The sequence below is a fragment of the Pinus tabuliformis genome, chromosome 5_2 (assembly GCF_031772625.1).
Source record: "Pinus tabuliformis cultivar Carrire ecotype Pingquan chromosome 5_2, CPIR1, whole genome shotgun sequence".
NCBI classification, from domain to species: Eukaryota; Viridiplantae; Streptophyta; class Pinopsida; order Pinales; family Pinaceae; genus Pinus; species Pinus tabuliformis.
In genome coordinates this window covers 97,630,579-97,651,023 of record NC_142306.1, presented here as the reverse complement: position 1 = coordinate 97,651,023, position 20,445 = coordinate 97,630,579, and the positions used below count along the sequence as shown (strand labels likewise).

At 35.7% G+C, this 20,445-nt stretch overlaps 1 protein-coding gene across 3 annotated transcripts in view; it reads right to left on the bottom strand.

The window, feature by feature from the left end:
- LOC149157695 (protein ALWAYS EARLY 3-like) overlaps window positions 1–6,068 on the bottom strand; it is a 422,957-nt gene extending 416,889 nt beyond the window's left edge. For all 3 annotated transcript variants that reach the window (XM_089435959.1, XM_089435960.1, XM_089435961.1), the window contains exons 1-2: window positions 5,792–6,068; window positions 5,402–5,663 (exon numbers count right to left, since the gene is read on the bottom strand). In XM_089435959.1, coding sequence (XP_089292085.1) covers window positions 5,402–5,500 — 99 coding nt within the window. In that variant the 5' untranslated portion in view covers window positions 5,501–5,663; window positions 5,792–6,068. The remainder of the gene's footprint in view (window positions 1–5,401; window positions 5,664–5,791) is intronic.
- Window positions 6,069–20,445: the final 14,377 nt, after the last annotated feature.

The following is a 20,445-nucleotide window of genomic DNA, read 5'->3' as shown; positions in this document are numbered from 1 at the left end:
CTCGCCCGTTTGGTCGCTCGTCTTCCTCACACACTACTTTGATCGATCGGTGGGCGCGCCCGGCCGACTCGCCAACTACAGGGCGTTACACTGAGCATGGTATGAGAGGATCGATAGCTACTTGATGAAGTTGGGATTCACTAGGAGTGAAGCCGACCCTAACCTTTACTTTAAGGTTGAAGATGACAAACCTCTCATACTGGTGTTATACGTTGACGACCTCTTTTTGACAGGTGCAGACCCTCTCATTCACAATGTAAGAGAGAGAGGGAGTTGGCTTCTAAGTTTGAGAAGAAGGACCTAGGACTGATGCACTATTTCCTAGGACTAGAAGTCTGGCAAAACCCAGGGGAGATTTTCCTATCTCAAGGAAAATATGTGGTGAAGATATTGGAGAGATTCGGTATGGTGGACTGCAAACCCGTGACTACCCCGATGGAGCTTGACTTCAAGAAGTTAAGCGATAGTGCTACCAGACCTATTTTACAAAATGCTACCAAGTATTCAACTCATCAAAGCATTGATGTTCTTGGTGAACTCCGTCCGGATATATGTTATACAATCAACACGTTGAGTCAACATATGGTTGAGCCTCACCACACATTGGATTAGTGCCAAGAATCTGTTGAGATACCTTCGTGGCACAGTCACTCATGGGTTGAGATACATTGTCAGAGATGTGAGACTACATGGACATACCGATGCTGATTAGGCAGGTAGTGTGGTGGACCGAAAGAGCACTTCCAAGTGTTGTTTCTCTTTGGGATCTACCTCGATATCCTGGATGAGCAGCAAGTAGAAGTTGGTGGCTTTGAGCACCGCTGAGGCAGAGTACATTGCTACGAGTATGGCCTCTTGTGAGGCAGTCTAGTTGCAGAAGCTCTTCAGTGAGCTATTTGGATTTACATTGGATACTACGTGATCCTTTGTGACAACCAGAGCGGGATTTGTTTATCAAAGAATCTCCTATTTCATGATTGCTCCAAGCATATCGATGTCAGGTACCACAATATCTGGGATATGGTGCAGCGGGGAGCAATAAGGCTCCAACATATCGGTACAGATGAGCGAGTCGCTGACAATTTTGATGAAGCCCCTAAGAAAGGTCAAATTCTTGTCTTTCCTAAGAGACCCTCTTATGAGGGTCGCGTATGATGCATACATTGAGCTCTGGGAGCTCCAGGGGGCTTGGGGTACTTCTTGGAGAGACATGCGACCACAGGGCGACTCACCCTCCCCTAGTGGTGCGCTATGTACAAGGTGAAAAGGTTCAACCTTCCCTTGTGATACCCCATGGCGACTTAAGGACGGGATGATAAGTTCTCCTGTCAAGGCATTCTACTCATGCAGTCTGGGACTCATGGGAAGTACCTCTCATCTGATCAATGAGCAAGGAAATGGGGTTAGGGACCATAGTAGTACTATCAATGGACATATCGTTGTATCTACCGTACTCCCTATGCTAGGATGACCTCCATTGATCTGGAATCAATGAAACTCATCTAGGATCAGTGAGAGTGGTATGACACACTCTCTGGGACTGACTTCGGGTCAGTGGAGGATGGTATGATACATCCTCAATCATTTCTTCTTCTTCATAGTTCAGCAAAGCCAAGCAGTGCAAGGCATTGCATTTGATGGCAAATATAGTACCGACGGTCAGACGAATTAGCAGATTGAGTTCTCCCTAGTTGAGAGGGAGTGTTAAAATTAACAACTAGAGCCAAACTCCATGTGGATCATCTTATTTATGGCAGCTGATGTTTTTCCTTGATTCCTCTTGTCGAGAGGTATAGGAGTGATCTAACGATCATCTGATTCCAACAAGTATTTAAGGAGATATGAATTTATTTGTATTTACTTACAAATTGTCAAGGTCGGCCAGCAGCTAAATGTGTGGCACACATGCCCAACATATCATATAAATACAAGTGAGGTTGAGTCATTATTCACTCATCTCATCTCTCACACATTCTTCTCATCTTCGCTGATTGGGTTTACACACAAGGATGAGAAGCTCACACATGGGAAGAAGGAGGACGCAGAAGGGCAAGGAAGGAGGATGCAAAAGCTGCAGCGAGATGTTTAGGATAGTGTTGACTTTCCAGGAGTGCAGTTTTGGTGTGGCAGCCTCTCCTAAGCAAGCCGCAATTTTTTTGGCATGCAAACCGAGGTAATCTGACCTCTGGTTTGACCAGCGTTGACTACCCTAGTTTGGGGCAACAAGTTGACTTGAGTTCACTACAGTTTGACTGTGTTTTTGGGACTGTTTATGGGCTGCTTCTTCTTGTTGTTGGAGGACTAGATGACCGGGAAATTAACCAAGCATATTGAAGGTCAATTTCATCTTGTTTGACCATATTTGACTTTGCTAGTTAGGGTTTGTTGCTGCTGTCATAAAATTACAGATTTATGTATTTGTACTATTTCTCTCTGTTGAACTATTGAAAACCAAAGAAGAATTGATCAAAGGGTTTCCCCACATTGGGGTTTGTCCCAGCTAGCCGCCACAGCTAGTGTCTCTTGTCTTGGCTTGTTTTATGTCGATCTATTAATGCTCTATCTGCATTTTACTTTATGTTTATGTGATTGCTAAACAGTGGCTAATAATACGAAATTGAAGTAAACTGCACTAAGCATAGAACAAACCATAAATTAACAGTGCTCAATTTCAATTTTTCCATCGGGATTGAGAATAATCCCCTCACCCCCACCCCCTGTACCTACCACCCCCTAAAGCGGTTGGAAATGTTACAAATAGAACAATAATTAATTCATTAATGATATAAATAAAATAATGAATGATAAATAATTAGTTACAAAAGGGTGAATACATATCCTCTCACTCGTGACTAGTCAATGCTATAGCACACCATCTAAGTGATTGTAAATCATCAAATAATATTATCATTCAATGATAATAAATATTGTTTGCAAGTTTTTTCTTGTTACACATTTTTGCTATTTTTCAATGGGGCGTGCGAGGGGTAGTCTTCACAATTCTAAAGGAAATTCAATAACTTCTTATTTCTAGCATCTAGGGAATTTAGATAATCTGGTTGAAGCATATGCATTGTGGTGTGGCCTCTCTATAGTTTAGGAGACAAGTGTGAGAATCTTATCAATCTTTGCGGGCTCAACGCTTGTCATCAAAACAACCTCAAAGGATCTAAACTAAAAACAATTATTTCTAAAATCAAGCAAGTCATTCTCTTCAAAATAGTCACCTTCTTCCACATAAAAAGAGACTTTGATGAGGCAAATCATCGAGCTAAATTTGCTTCTAAGCTTAGCCATTGAACCTTGTTTCAAAGTGGGGATATGACAACAGGTCAATCACATAAATCTTTGGTTAAGTGGACAGTAATGAGCATCAATTATGATATGAATCATTCATTACTAGCAACCTAGATCAGTGTCGGGAAAGGTGGTCTGAGGACATCTCTCACTCCAGCTCTCATGTGAAATAAAATCAGGTTCATGGCTACTGAATGCCACCGTGTGCTCTGGTACAATCAAAGTGGGATTATGGCAAAGCCAAGGTCCAAGCAATGGAGTACTTCAATATGGCTTGTTGTATTGAGTATTTTAGAATGTGGTTTCAATGGGTGTCATGGTAATATCTGGTCTGAATTTCCTTTAAATTTCTTCATTTATGAGAGGTTTGTCTTCCTAAAAAGTCATTGTTCCCCCTTTTTGGGTCATTTTCATTTCCTTGCTAAGGTATTTCAGACCATAAGGCCCAAAATAAAGAGTGTTGTGTGGGGATCAAATCACCATTCAATATTGGGGATATTCTGCAAGAATTGTGTAAGAATTAGGGAGCTTGCTCTACCCATAACTCGTAAATTTCTCTTTACATGTCATTGCTCAGCAATTGGGTTAATTCTGACTTAGAATTCCTACTTTTTCCTTTCCAAATTGCCATAGGTTGGTCAAAAGCTTTTTAATTTCGTGTGAATGGGAAAGAAATAAAGACCTCTAAAAGTTTATGCTCTTCTGAGTTCGCTACATGCTCTATCTCTAGGACAAAGTTTCACTTAGGTCACGGTTTCAAGATTTCTCTGTTGCATCCAAGGTCCTTAGGTTTAGTGCTTCCAAAATTTGGAATTTAACCCTTACTTTCAAGCATTCATTTCGTTCTCTCCTACAAGCCAATAGTGCAGGTTTTGTTGTGATGGGCAATGATGATGTTCAATAGCTCCGCAAAGTCTTGTGTCATGATGGGGAGTTCACGCAGGCCAATTGCAGTGCTTTATTGGCAGTTTCTTCCAAAATTTTAGAGCTGGAACAGGCCTGTACCACTCAAAATGCCAACATAATGAGCATCGTGTTAGTCCAAAACAGAGGCTAGACTCTCTTGAAATTGAATGTAATAAGCTGCAAAGTCTCTTTCTTACCCACCGCATGGAATCCCTCTCTGTGGCATCCAATAACAAAAGAACAGGGAACTTACTCCAAGCTGCATCAAAGGAAGATGAGACAGTTGATCAATTCAGAGACCCAATGGAAATTGGAGGCCCGGGCTCCCCTAGATCTGATGAGGGGCAAGATGAGAAAGAAAGTGACCATGTTTGTCATCAGTAGTATGTATTATCAAGTAATCTGAATTTGTGGTGTCTATGTAAAACAGGCCAGTTATAGGCCACTTGAAATCTTTGCCCGGTAGTTTGTCTAAAACTTTTTGATGTATTTACAGAAATCTGTTCTATCTTATCGAAGGGTAAAAGAAACAGCCCAATGTAATATGCTGCATGCTACGGTGGCAGTCTTTTTTTAAATGAATATAAATTCTGTTTCGGTTAACAAAAAAAAATGGAGGAAGGTGTCAACTTTTGAGCCAAAGACTAAGCTCCTTGATCAGCAAGGTGTAGATCCAAGTCCAGTGCACACTTGGCCCTATGTTTCAGTTCTGAGAGACCCTTGCGCTAGAAATTAGGTAGAGAATCAATAGCATCTTAGTTTGATGGTAAAGTCAGAAGTCTTTCATAACCCTCACCAGCAAAGGTTTGAATCCTCCAGAGATATGTGTCACCTCTCGCAGGCTGTCTCGCCAGGTGTAGATATGACCCTACATTCTTCTGGATTTGAACCTGAGACCTCGAAGGACAGGATGGATACATGTTCTTAACCGTCATGCCCACTTCACTTGTACTTGTATGTTTTCAATATGAGAAAGAGCAAGCTTGCTACCAAGTTTATTGAAAACATTTCAAAACAAATGTTAACAATTTAAAAATAGATAAATAAATAATCAAAGAGCGGACAAGCAGAATCACAACAAAATCAAAGAATTGCACCAAAACAGAAACACATGATAAGTTCAGCAAAATCCAAAATGGATGTGGTAAAATAAAATAAAATGGACAACAAAAATTTGAAGTGAATTACAAAAACTAACCCGTGGCACACTTTTAGTTGGTCTTCCTTCTTCATTTTGGTCTGGAGCCTCCCTCTTGTATACCGACGGTGTGTTTCTTCGTTTTCTTACGGAGGCCATTTGTCGCACTGAACCGCAACTATTGCCTTGGCGAAAAACCCTCGATTCACCTAATCAAATTAGGACGCTCAACTCAGAGCTTCATCTTGTAGACTGAACCAATTTTATAAGGTTTGCTCAGCCCGTCAATCCCAAGCATTCGAAGCCAAGAAAATCATCTGTCCTGCACGACATCAGAGGCAAACCGAATAAAAAATTCTGGCAAACCGAATGAAAAAATCACAATGCAGACAATAAGAAAGTCCCCTGAACCCAAGCTCTGCCCAAACGGCGGAAATCAATCCAATTTACCAGCTTTTCTCGGGCTCGAATCTCACGAGTATCATCGCAGAATACCAAGACACAAAAAGGCGGCAGATGTATAGTGAGACTGAGTATTGCATGCAACATTGAAGCACCACCGACGATAAATTCAGAAGAAATCCATGAAAATAGGAGAAACCGAGGCCCCTGCTCGCATCCTCCCCTGCATGCCATGCACTGCACTACTGACTTTGGTGTGAAGAGCGGGGAAGAGCTGAAGTTTGTATTCAAATGGTTGAGAAAACTCCGAAGGTGGGGTGAGGAATTTAGGGTAATAAGGACTGACCGGGGCTTGACCAATTAGATAGCGCCATGTCAACCACTTTTGGTTTGTGAAATACTTTTTATATTTCATACTTGAGAGTGCTTTGGCGCCATTGACAAATGGCCACGGCCATGGCTTTTAAAAGAGAGGACAAAACAAGCGGTCATTTATTATTAAAGTTTTTATTGATATGTAGTCTAGATAATGGGGTGTGAGTTAAGTAATGGTAAACTTTGTAGGTTTGAGAAAGTTTTAATGTGATTTGTTTATTTTTTCATAATTTGTGTGATTTTGATAATTGAATATTAGTTTAATTCTAAACAAGTTATTAAAATTTTGAAATATCTTATTAATAATTTAAAAAATATTAAGTATATTGTATTAAAATTTCAAAATATTTTATTAATAATTTTAAAAAATATTATGTATATCATATGTATTAAGTGATATTTTAAAAAATGTTAAAGGACTTTAGTTAGAGTGGTTTGGTGAATAATTTGTTTTTCAAGTTCAAGTTTTTCAAGGTATGTTTTTAAATGGTTTGTTGTGATATTTACCAGCCTAGATCTATCTTAACTTTGGATCTACTAAGTGTGAATATAGATCAATTTTTTTTTTCAATCTAAAAAAAATTGCACCTCAAGAGATTTGATCCATGAGGCTTAGTAGATCTAGAGTTAACATGGATCTAAGTTGGTAAATATTAATTTGTAATTAATAAAATACAAATAACAACTTTCATTTATATTTTTAAAGTAATTTATTACTACTTTAATTTCTCTTTTTTTCAAAAAAGTAGTAGAACTTATCATAACTCATTTGTTAATGGGTATAAATAATTGTTATTTGCTATTACTCTTGGTAATGTAAATTAACTCATCACTATTGTTATTAATTTATTTATTTATTTAATTTTTTACACTCTTAATATTTATTTATATATTTTTTTCTTTTTTTTATTTATTGATTTAGTTATTATTTTTTTAACATCTTCTCTTTAATTTAAATTTTATTGCCTTGTTTAAATTATTGATTAAATAATTACTTAATTAAATAATTTGATTATTATTTTTTAATGAACACCTTCTCTTTAATTTTATTCCCTTGTTATTTATTTATTTTTATTTTTACACTCTTTATATTTATTTCTTTCTTTCTTTTATTCATTTATTTATTTAGTTATTTTTAATTTTTTTTAGTTATTATTTTTCCAAATGATTACCAAATAAACAATTATTCAATGACAATAAAATAATGCATAAATAAATTAGTTAATCAATTAAATAAATAATTAAACAAATTAGAATTCCATACCCTAGTCAAATATAATCGTTTTGTTAAAAAAAAAGATAAATAAATTGTTTAAATATATTAATTTCCCTCCTTGGTCAAATTTAATTGTTTTTCCTCTAGCCGTTAGGATTACCTATCTTCCTATTTAACCTTCTTACCTATCTTGTCCTGAAGATGAACCATATTGGTAATGTGATTTTTTCCTAAAATCTTCATTAATTAATAAGTTATGGATCACAGAATCTTGAATTCGAAAACCACATCAATTAAAATAGTTTACAAAAAAATAGAATTTTACTCTTAAAAAGTTAACATATCTACTTATTTCCAAAAAATAGACTCTTCACAAATTAAAAATAATTTGAAATATTTCTATCAAATTAAAATATAATTTAATTAATAATAATTATAACAAAACCAATATCCCCATTTATCATAAAAAAAGGACCTTCTCACCCTCTCTCATTTCAACAATTAAAAAAAAAATATCGAAAACACAAACAGCCACTTTTATTTATATTTTAAAAATAATTTACTACAATTATAATTTCTTTGTTTTTTTAAGAATGTAGTAAAACATATCGTAGCTTCTTTGTTAATGGGTAAAAACAATTCTAATTTATTATTATTAGTGATAATGTAAACTAACTCATTACTATTATTCCAAGAAAAACACATCACTTATTAGTATTTTATAAAAAATAGATTTTCACTCTTAAAGATTTAACATATTTAATTATTTCCAAAGAACATGAATTCTTAACAAATTAAAAATAATTTGAAATCTTTCTATAAAATTAAAATATATTTTTTAATTAATAATAATTATAGCAAAATTAATATCCTTTTTCATTTTTCATTGTTAAAACGACTTTCTTAAGACTTTTTCTTCATCAACTAAAATAAATCTTGAAATGATTGTCAAACTTTTAATTTTCTCAACCTAAATCCTCTTTATATCCTCAATTAAAATTAATATCCTCTTTCATTTTTCATGGTTAAAACAACCTTCTTAAGGCTTTCTTTTCATCAACTAAAATGAACCCCGAACTTTTAATTTTCTCAACCTAAATAAATATTGAACTTTTAAACTAAAAAAACCAAAATTATAATAAAAAAAAATAAATTTAAAAAAAAAATAAAAATAAAAATAATAATATCAATATTAACGAAAAAACAGGTCTACCACAAACACAGTGAAATATTAACCAAATGTAAATAATAATGAGAATACAAAGAATGAGAAAATCTTAAAAGTGTTGCACGGATACTCTGAAGCAAATATTGACCTCCACTAAGTATAAGCAATGAGGATTCTATAATATTGAGTTCCAAAGACTCTTACCAATAGATTATACAACAAAAATGTCTTTTATACTTGTGATTTTTTTATGTTTATTGTGTTCTATTAAATAAAACCTTTATATAAATTGTAAATTCAACCAAATTTTCATCAAAAATATTGAAACTAGTGAACTTCACAAAATTAAACGTAAATGATACTTTGTGTTTTCACCTTTCATTGTTTTGATTCTGATTCTTTCCGCTTCGATGTTTAAACATGAAACATGAACAATGATTATAACTATTGGTTTGATTCTCATTATTGTTCAAATTCAATGTTTAGCCAATGAAACATGAACAATGATTATAACTATTGATTTGATTCTCATTATTGTTAGAATTCAAACATCAGCCGGAAATGGTTATTATAATGTGTGGGGATACATCACATATATATCACTCAATGCCTCAATCAAATTTCTTTGTTTGGAGAAAAAAAAATCATGCTTTTAAATAGCCTACAATAGAGAAGAATGTCATGGGAAAAATCATGGGTTAAGAATATTATATTAAAAACCATGGGTGAATATAATGACTCAAAAAGTTATTTTTATTTTATTCAAAATCTAGAATCCAAAAACCGCAAACTATAACAACACAGGACACAACATTACAACATTTTTACCATAATGGGCACTCCAGATCTACCAAGCTATACCAAGCGCCAAGCTGGATCAAATCTCTTGAGATGCAAACCTCCTCTAGATCTACCAAGCTCTTAAGATGCAAACCTTCTCCAAATCTACCAAGCTCTACCAAGTGCCTAGATCCATTTTAACTCCAGATCTACCAAGCTATGGCAAGGGCCAAGCGGGATCAAATCTCTTGAAATGCAAACCTCTTTTAGAGTGAAAAAAATAGATCCATCTTAACTCCAGATCTACCAAGCTCGACCAAGCCCCAAGCTGGATCAAATCCCTTGAGATGCAAATCTCTTTTAGAGTGAAAAAAATATTTGACCCCCGGCCCTTGGTAGATCGGGAGTCAAGAAGGATCTAGGCTAACTTAATTTCCCCCTTTAAATAGGCTATATTCCACATGAATACAATGGGTCAATACCATGTGCCAATACCATGGGCCAATATCTTGAAGTTATTTTTAGTTTAACGTTGTTTTTTATTATTATTATTTTTATTTTATGTTGACCAATTAAAAATGTTTTTGCATTATTAATTTCATTTTTATTTTTATGTAATAAGAATACCATGTGTTGCCAAAAACTACATCCAAGAAACCATGAACTGTAAATTTACTATTTTACCTCTATTTTATTTTAATCATAATTTTATTTTTTATTTTACATATATTCTTATATAAGAATACCATGGGCAAAACCATGAGTTGTCAAAACCTAGAACCAAGAAACTACGAATGATCAACATGAAGAATGCCTTACCAATGCACACATTTACCTGATTAACCATGTATAAAAAGGTTATGGGTCAACTTTAACTTGAGAAAAAAAAAATGGATTGCACTTCTTATTGTGAAATAGACCATTTTGCTAAATAAAATTTTCTTATATATAAATGAATGTTATAAATAATAATGAGGAACTTATCATGGAGAAACTTACACTTGGCACGAATCTAATTTTTTAAATTTACTAAAAGTCAATGCAACTTAACAAAATCTGTAACACACTATAACCCTTGATAAACGTTAAGACTAAGCATATGTTGAGCATATTCCCTTGAGAACCAATCTAGGGCGCAATTAAAAAATAAAAGAAACTCAACAGATCCTCATCCACGATAAGTTGAAATAAAAAGTCTTCGGCAATTAATTATATTTTTTTAATTTTGTTTTATTTTTATTCTTGTGAAAATGTTTACAATACAAGACATTACAACATCTCTACCATACTAGGTTGGAGAGAGCCTCTCGGGGCAATGATGAGCATAAATCCAACACAAAAATCTAATATGCACGGGCCAAACGGAATCAAATATCTCAGGATGCAAACCTCTTTTTGAGTGCAAAACTGGAGAAAATGTTTGCACCTCCAAAGATTTTATTCATTTTCTTTTTAACCGTAGAGAGGATTTTATATTGAGCAAAAATATGTGCTTGGATAGTAGCCTATATTGATTCATTAAATTGTTTCTCATCCATCTTGATGCTTTTATAGTGAAAAAGTGGAGGAATTAGCTAACATGATTGTTTTTACCAGCGGGACCCACTTTGGTAAATTGGGGTCTAAAACCCTACGGGAGCATATTGAGACATCAAACAACATTTTTTGGGGTGTTAAGCTTTTTTTATTTAGCATTGCACCTTTTTCAACTATTCTACACACATATACCATTCCAACGACTCAATAATCGCCTCAATCAAAGTTTTTATGCAAAAATCATGACATTTGGAAGTTGACCTTCCTGTTGTCCACCATATTTCAAGAGGATGCCACGCCAGTCGTATTACTCATGGAAAAAGGAATAGTCACATGATCATGATGAAGATGACTCTAGAAGAGTTAATATTGTAACTCTAGTTAAGAGTAGAAGGAGCCAAACCTAGCCACTAGTAGGCTATCAGGTTGTGTTATAACCAAGCCACTAGGAGGAAAAGGGGTTTTATTTCTTTTGAGTGCATTTTGCTCCATAGACGAGCAAAGTGGTCGAGAGGGATAAGGAGCCAACACAAAGAGGGGATTTGTGCACTATAGTAGCCCACTAGCCACAAGCCTTACTTCTTTGTACTTGCAACCTTTTTTCTATTCAAAGAAAGAGAGCAAAGTGGTCTCACCTTCCAGTTGGGTGTTCTCCCAAAAGGGTTTCCCAGGTTATATCTTGTGTCAAATCATGGTTTGTGAGTTTTTATTTCATTGCTTTTTTATTTTTTGCATAATCAAAATTTGCATGCGTATGCAATAAACAGTGATTCACAAATCCATAAATCTAAAGATAAATAGACCCTCATAGTGTAATTTTATTTTATTTTTTAGTATAATTTATCAAATTGGTTGTGACTAATTGTCTAGTGGAATATCCACGACAATTTACAGATCATGTACAATAGGCGATTACATAGAATTTTCCTATAGGTCAGTGATACCTATAGCCTCGTCCACACTATTATTTTCTTTATCTACTTTCCTGCTTACTAGCCTAAGAAACATAGGATCTTTGGAGGTGTACACTCTCCAAAAGAGTTGTAAGGTTTTAAAAAACTTGCAGTACATTACAAAATTAAAATAGTTTGCACTGCAATAGAAACCTTCGTTGTTCTCCTCCGAAGGAGATACATATCCAACATAGACATTTACCAAGGCTTCCCTTAGATAAAATAGGAGAGAAATGTAGAGATAAGGAATTGATGGGCACTTAAAAGTCCTCCAATTGTTGCCCACAATCATCCAACTCATCCTCAATTTTCTTCTTCTATGTCGAGTCGTCCATTATTTTTTCTAACGCTGTCAATGATGCCTCTAAGACATAGTTTGGTTTTTCACACAATAGTTCTTGATTGGCCTCCATCCTATCAAGACATTGCTCCATAGTTTCCATGGCCAAATACACACCCAACAATCCATGTTCCCAAGTTTCAATGGCTAATGCAAGGTCATTGTATTGTTGAAATTCGTATGTATAATAGAATTTTTGAGTGTGATAGTTACTTGTGACTTGTTTATATATTGTTTTCCTTTAATTCATTAGATCATCAAGCAATTATAAAAATATAATGCACAAAAGACAAGAAACAACAGAAAGTATGTCAGAGGGAAGGGGAAAGCCCATCAATCCTTATAGATTCTTCGTCAAAAAGAGAAATCCAAGTCAAACTAACCAGTGATCCATGTGTCAAGTCAACCCTCCAAACACTACCTTCTTGTAGCTTGCATCATCAAAGATAGTAGTCTTCATGTAGCTCGCATTACACAAAGATAGTAGCATTTTTGTAGCTTGAATTACACATAGATCTGGTCCATCAAAATCTCACATGTCAAGGAAGATGCTTTAGAAAAAACTCGCATTAGCACAGACAGAAGATGCCACAAGAAGTTTGCTTTACTTCAGAATGTGTGCCTCATATTTCCATGTCGCTGCCCGAGTTACTCTTCCATAGATGACCATCAAACTGATTGCAAAATGGTGGAGGAGATATGCCAATATATAATTGTTTCCATGTCTAAAAAGGTGCCTCTAAGTGTAGAGTCAACTTGATGGTTAGTAGGGCCGAGTTGACAAATTGGAAGGACTAATGACACTTGACAAATTTAAAATTTTATTTCTTTTACAAGGGTCACAAAGAAATGCACTTTTTCATTTTCTTTTGACCAAAACAAAGCATGAAGAACATGCTTGACAATAAAAATAACAATAATAGTTTTTCTTCTTTTGTTTTTACATAAAATTCATATTGATACAATTATAATGACAATTATGAAGACCGACCATAGCTACATACTTCAACACTCCCTCTTAGCTAGGGAGGTATTCATAATGACTCATCGGGATATTCTCAAGTTGAAGACTTATATAAGAAAGGATCCAGATTGATGAGCATCATCATAACCAACATTGTCAAACTACTAAGGGTTTGACAAGTAAGCTCTATCTCTCCACTATTTCAAAGCATAATGGTGGGAGGCATTCAATAGGACACCACATTGCCTCTCTAAGGAACATACTCCACCTAGATTCACCAAATTATGTCCTCACGGGACAATTTCCTAATCCATTGTCACAATACTTGACACAAGGAAATGTCAATCCTCCGGACCATTTTTATATTAGATCAATATACTTGACTTACGATTGTTAGTCCTAGTCAAAATACAAATCTCAAGAATGTTGGTCTATGATGCTTACCCAGTCCACCATTCTCCCTATATGTGTTCATGTACTACACTTATGGTAGTTTATCCTAGCCATAGCACATGACACATGGAAAACACAATGTCCATCCTTGCTCCCTCTCAAATATGAAGGAGATATCCACAAGCCCAAGCTTGTCTCGGAAGTACTCATACTTCCCTTACATCAACTACATGTTCATTTGTGGAGATATTATTTGTAGCTTCTTGGTTCCATTTTCACCATACTCTCGAATCATAAAGTGCTTCAATCTTCTATGAAAAGCTAGGTTCTTGACAATATTTGTAGAGTATCACGATCAAATCTAGCATGTCATCAAATAGTCCATCAAAGATTTTATGGAGCCAAACTACTATACAACTTATTGTACTAAGTGCCATATATCCTACCTTCACAGTGCAATAGAAGAATACTTCATGGTCTTCCAAGAAACCATATCCCAACAATCAATAGTATCTCTACTCATCATTAGCACTGCCAACCCAATCAATGTATCCTCAAGTCCCAAATTGTGGTGTAAGATCCTTCATTGCATATTCTGCTCCCAAATTCCTTTAAGTCAATATTCTTTCCATAAGTACGAGGTCCACTTTATCAGGTTCCTTTTCAAAATTTTGGGGTAGTTCTTCTAACTTAGCCAATCGTCTTAACATGATCCTCTTCCTCTTACTAGAAGAACCTTCTTTTTTTAATGTTGTCATCTATTGCATTCTATAATCTATCAAGGCATACTCTAAGTTCTCAACTCCTTGGTTCTTCTTCCGAACTACATCTGGAAAGTCCTCTTAGATATTATTTGTTCACTCTTTTGTTGCCAAATCCTAGGTCATTCTAGTTATTTTCCTATAATCCTCATTGGGAGGATATGGTAAAACAATTATAACCAAGAAGAGGATACATGGATAAGATACTAACCAAAACTCAAAGATAATAACAATGGTAATAATCAAAGAGAAAAGGTATAGAATACTTATCTCTTGAGAAGATTTGGCTCCCTCTTAATCTTGGATTTCTTGTATTATCCTCATGATGCCATTTATGTCTTTTCCAAGAGATGGGGCTTCTTTTGTTATCAGAAACGATCAATCGTAGGGTTTGTACCTAGGGTTCTCTAATTCAAACCTTTGTTAGGGCTTACAACCCCTAGATGTTTTAATATCCAAAGTCTTCAAGGCTTGCCATCCTTCAAAATTGAAAATTCTACAAGTATACTAATGCATTAGTTGCAAATCCTATAGATCTTATTAACAAGCCTTTATGAGATGGATTTCATTGATGTTTTGTTTATTGGTTTTTTAACCTTGATCACAAAAACTTAATTTCATATGCAAGGAAATGATCCAAGTACTAAAATAGCTATTATGACATTGTCCTTGAGAGAGGGAACACAACCTCTTATATAGTATATCCATACAGAGCCTTTTACAATACATCAATATCTAAATAAGCATATATCATTAGCTTAATCTTAATGATTTCTTCATCGCCTAGAAGATCTAACATTTGAAGCAATATGATTTACATAGGATTTGAAGATTACAAATATCTAAGATCTTCATTTTGATGAGCTTTAGTAGTCAAGAGAGCCTTTAAGAGAACTTATGAGTTAGATCCTAACTATTGAGATATGAGAAAAAAATTATAAGTACATTTTTCACCTTACCTGCCCATCCTTATAGTTTTGCGATCGGCTACAGAAGTTCGGCCCCTTTCAGAGAGTTTTGGTCTTTTGTATTAGACTTCAATTGATATATCTTCCTCCAACAGAAGTGCCTCCTTCGACCTTAATCTTATTCACAAGAAAAAAATATGTTTTAGATCATAAGTATCACTTTGTTATTAGGCAACTCATAAATACCTAGCACGATATTGTATAATTTTGGATTTTGTTTCAAAAAGAGACACGATAATGCCATTGTCCAAGAGTCTCAGATTCATCAAAGTTTGATCCTGTCATGGTTTCATGGAGGCTTGGATTGCTTCAGAGATGATTTCAGATCATGGAGAGGATTTGATCCTTCAGGATGTAATAATTTGGACCATTGTAACAATCATCCACAATTTCAGATCTCTTGCATAGGTGATGTGTCACAAAATTCAGACCTTTCTCCAGGGAACGATCCACAAAATAATATGTTACAAATTTAGGTTCGTACATAGGGTATAAATTTAAAACCTTCATCCTTATTGAGATTATTTATGTCAGACCAGGAGGTAACTCCTCAAAACAATTCATTGATATTCATTCAGGTTGGTATTTATTATATACATGAGGGAGTCACTGTTCATTTCATATCCCGGTTACTATTCATATTTTTTTATTATTATTTATTTACATCAATTTCAGTTATTCACCCAATCTTGATGATTAGGTGTCAACGTTCCCCCCCTTAATCTGAAGGGATGTTGGTGAGTCCAAGCATCGTTCTGAATCTTTCAAGTTTTTCTCTTCCAAGTGCTTTGGTGAAGATGTCTGCAATTTGCTCATTAGTGGAACAATGGCGAAAATGTATTGTTTTGGCCTCAACATGATGTCGAATCAGATGATATTTAGTATTGATGTGCATCGTTCGATCATGGAACTTTGGGTTCTTGGCCAACTTTATTGCCGAGGTATTGTCAATCATGAGTGGAGTTGATTGTACTTGTTTTACCTGCAAATCTTTAAGAATTTTCCTGAGCCACACAATTTCTTTTGTTGCCTCAGCTGCTGCCACATATTCTGCCTCTGTTGTGGAATCTGCTGGAACTGATTGTTTGTGTGATCTCCAGGAGACAGCTCTTGATCCAAGACTCATAGCATAACCTGAAGTAGATACCCCAGTTTCTTTGTCTCCATCGAAGTCTAAATTAGAGTATCCAATCAAGCTGAAGTCGTCCACTTGTGTATACTTGATTCCAAAGTCTTGAGTTCCCTTCAAGTACCTTAGAACTCTTTTTACAGCAGACCAATGTCCCTCACAAGGCTTTTGCATAAACCTGGAGAGGATTCCAACAACAAATGAAATGTCTGGTCTGGTAGTATTTAGGTAGTTGAGACTTCCTACAAGCTGTCTATACTTTGTTGCATCCTCAAATTCTTTTCCTTCAATGGATGTGAGCTTTATGTTTTGTTCCATTGGAGTAGTAAGAGGATTGCATTCTTTCATGCCAAACCTGTTCAACAGATCTCCAGTGTACTTCTTTTGAGAAAGGAATATGGAATTCGGATGTTAAGTTACTTCAATACCAAGATAGTAATGAACATAGCCCAAATCAGTCATTTCAAAACCTTTCTTCAATTCATTCTTTATGGATGCAATGTAGCTTTCATTGTTCCCTGTCATCAAAAGATCATCTATATATACCACAAGATATACAACTGTTTTTCCAACTTTCTTGACATATAAAGTTGCATCATCAAGATCATAATGTTTGAAATTGAGTTTCAGAAGATGCTTAGTTAGTTTTTCATACCAGGCTCGCGGTGCTTATTTGAGGCCATGCGAGGATTTCACAAGTTTGCATACTTTATGTTCATGTCCTTTCACAACAAATCCTTCAGGCTGGGACATAAAAACATTCTCTTTTAGATCTCCATTCAAGAAAGCAGTTTTTACATCCATTTGATGGACTTTCCAACCGTTCTGAGCTGCTAGGGCAAAGAGTGTCCGGATGGTAGCCCATTTTGTTGTGGGGGCAAAAGTCTCCTCATAATCGACCCCTTCCTTCTGTGCAAAACCTTTTGCCACAAGCCTGGCTTTGTGCTTGTCAAGTGAGCCATCTGCTTTATACTTGTTCCTGTAGACCCACTTGCAGCCAATTGGTTTGGTTCCTAATGGAGGATCAACCAGCTTCCAAGTACCATTCTTTATCAGGGCATCATACTCCTTTTGCATCGCTTCTTTCCATTCATCATGAGAAGCAACTTCTTTGAAGGAAGTTGGTTCGAAATCTGTAGACAAATTCAATTCACAATCATAAGAAACATCCATATCAACAGGTGAATTAGAGTCATCTACATCACCTCCATTTTGCCGATTTGAATTTCTAGTTCCTGTCTTTCCAACCTCATCAAGATGAACAATTTCAAGTGTCTTTGTTAGCTACTTTGGGGGACCTTTCTCAGATGGTCCAGGCTGCTCCGTTGATTGAGTTGGGACTGAATCAAGATTGAGTCTCCCAATTCTATCAATCACATCACTTAAAGTATCATCCGTTGTTGGAGTTTCATGCGGGGGAGAGAGTGCTTCAGGAGAAGATTCCATAGGTTGATCTAGTATAGGAATCCCCCCTTCAAGATGTGGAATCTGATTATGAAATTCTTGAAATGATTTTGCATTTGCGAATCTATCCAAGCAATCAAGTTTCCGCTCAACAACATTGTTAGTTTTGAATGTTTCAAGAAAGATTACATCTCTAGATACAACAAACTTTTTATTGACTTCATCATAGAGATGGTATGCTTTGGAGGTGTTTGAATATCCCAGGAAGATACACTTACGACTTTTTGCACCTAGTTTGTTTCTATGTACCTTTGGAATCAAGGCATAGCAGATGGAACCAAAGACCCTGAGATGCTTTATTGAAGGAATGTGCCCATACCACATTTCATAGGGAGTCTTGTTTCTGATAGCATTATATGGACATCTATTCTTTATATATACAACACATAGAATTGCATCAACCCAAAACATCAATTTTACATTTTTGAAAAACATCATGGAGCGCACCATATTTAAGATTGTCCTATTCATTCTTTTAGCTACATCGTTCTGTTGGGGATTATAAGGCACAGTTGTTTGATGTTTGATCCCATGTTGGTGAAGATAGTTTTCAAATTCATTTGACGTATATTCTTTTCCATTATCAGTGCGAATAGAGCCAATATGATTGTGCATCATTTTCAATCCATGTATGAAAGTTCTTGAATGTTTGAAAAGCATCAGATTTGTTCTTCAATAAATAAACCCAACACATTATGGTGTAGTCATCAATAAATGTCATCATATATTTATTTCCATTTGCAGAAGGAACATGCATTGGACCACATAAATCTGAATGAATGAGTTCAAGTTTTCTATGTGCTCTTGAATGTGAATCATGAAAACACTGTTTGCTATGCTTTCCTAGAATGCAAGCATCACATTGCTTAAGTTTCCTATGAATTGTAGGCAAACCAGTAACAACATTTTTCTTCAACAAGCGGAGGTTGTCATAGTTCAAATGTCCAAATCTAGCATGCCATAATAAACTTGATGGAAGTGTACCTTCTTCATTATGAGAATTGTATCAGAAATGTTGTGCACGAGCATAGGTACCCTGCAGTTTGAGAAGTCTTTCTTCTTCTATCCCCCTCATGACAAGTGAGTGGTCAGATGCTTTTCTCACCTCAATCTTACCATCAAGCATATGAATGGAGTGACCTTGCTAGCGGATGTGGACCAAGGACAACAAGTTTCTCTTCAGCTATGGGAGATATAGATCATGATGTAGAAGAAAGTCTGGAAGACCAGGAAATTTAAGCCTGATTGTGCCAAGCCCTGATGGCTTGAGTTTTGATTGGTCTGCAAAATATACTGCTCCATCAGCATTGTCAGTAAATTCTTCAAAAAAATCTTTTCTATGTGTCACGTGGCAAGTTGCTCCTGAATCAAGCAACCAATCATTTTTCCAAGAAGCAAGTGAAGCATTAAATAAGTCTTCATTTACTTTGATATTACATTGTGCCACAACATAATGAGCGGATTCAGGTGCTTTACCTTTATCTATGTCATTAGTTTTACCTTTCCATTGGTTTCTTTGCTGCTCAATTTTTTCCCAAGGTAACTTGCATGTAGAGGCATCATGTGATCCATTTCTTTTGCAGCTTATGCAGTGCAAATCTGACTTTTCTCCTTGAAAGTGTCTGCCCCCCCTTCCTCTGAAATATCTTCCTCTTCCTCTGGAAGAATCTTGGGCAAGATTCTTTTCTTTATGAGCAAGGCACACAACCTCTTTAGAAGATTCAGGGGCTGTCTTCTTTCCAAAATCTTTCTCTCTTTCAACAATTTTTTTCACAAGAGAGTCAAAGGTAATATCTTTGAGATTTCCATTTGCTTGCAATGACTCAAGATAATTGGAGTAAGTAGGATAAAGTTCCTTGAGAAAAGTGATAGGAGGAATATCCAATTCAACCTTAGTGGCTTTGATATCATGCATTATAGATTTTACTTCGAATGTAAGAGCAAGAGGATCATTATTTTGTAATTCAAGAGTGAAGAGTTTAATCATGAGTTGAACAACTTCAAGTGCGAAATGTGAGTCATAGAGTTCTTTCAGCTTTTGTAAGGCTTCGAAAGTAGTTGAAAATGGCGAAATATGTCGACTCACCTCTTCGCTTTCAGATGCTGCAATTAATGCATAGGCTTTGTTGTTCTTATTTTCCCAAATGGTGAACTCCTTGTCTGAGGTAGGTTGTTCTGGCTCTTTGTCTCTGTCTCCAACACACACTCCTTTGCACAACTCATTGAAGATGAGGGTGTGTTGTATCTTCCGGGACCACTCAAGATAGTTCTCCTTGCCAGTGAGAACTACTTCCACAATAGATATGATTGAATGCATTGTAAAATCTGTGTACTGTAAAAAAATACTTCTGGTGGCAAACTCTGAAAAAAATAAATAATGAGGGATAATATATCAGAGTTATTAACTGGGGGAGGGGTTATGTGGTGGAGGGTGTATTCAACGTATGGGGGAGGTATATATGGAGGCCAACGCATGTATTAAAAAACACAACAATGTATTAAAACGAGAGAGGGAGCGGTATTGTATGGTGGACTATGGCAGTGCATATATGGGGAGCGCAGTATTGTTAAAAGCCAACGTTCAGACAATGACCAACGACCAAACAACCAATCTAGGTTTGGATCGGTGGAGGAGAGGTATTATACAATTGTTAT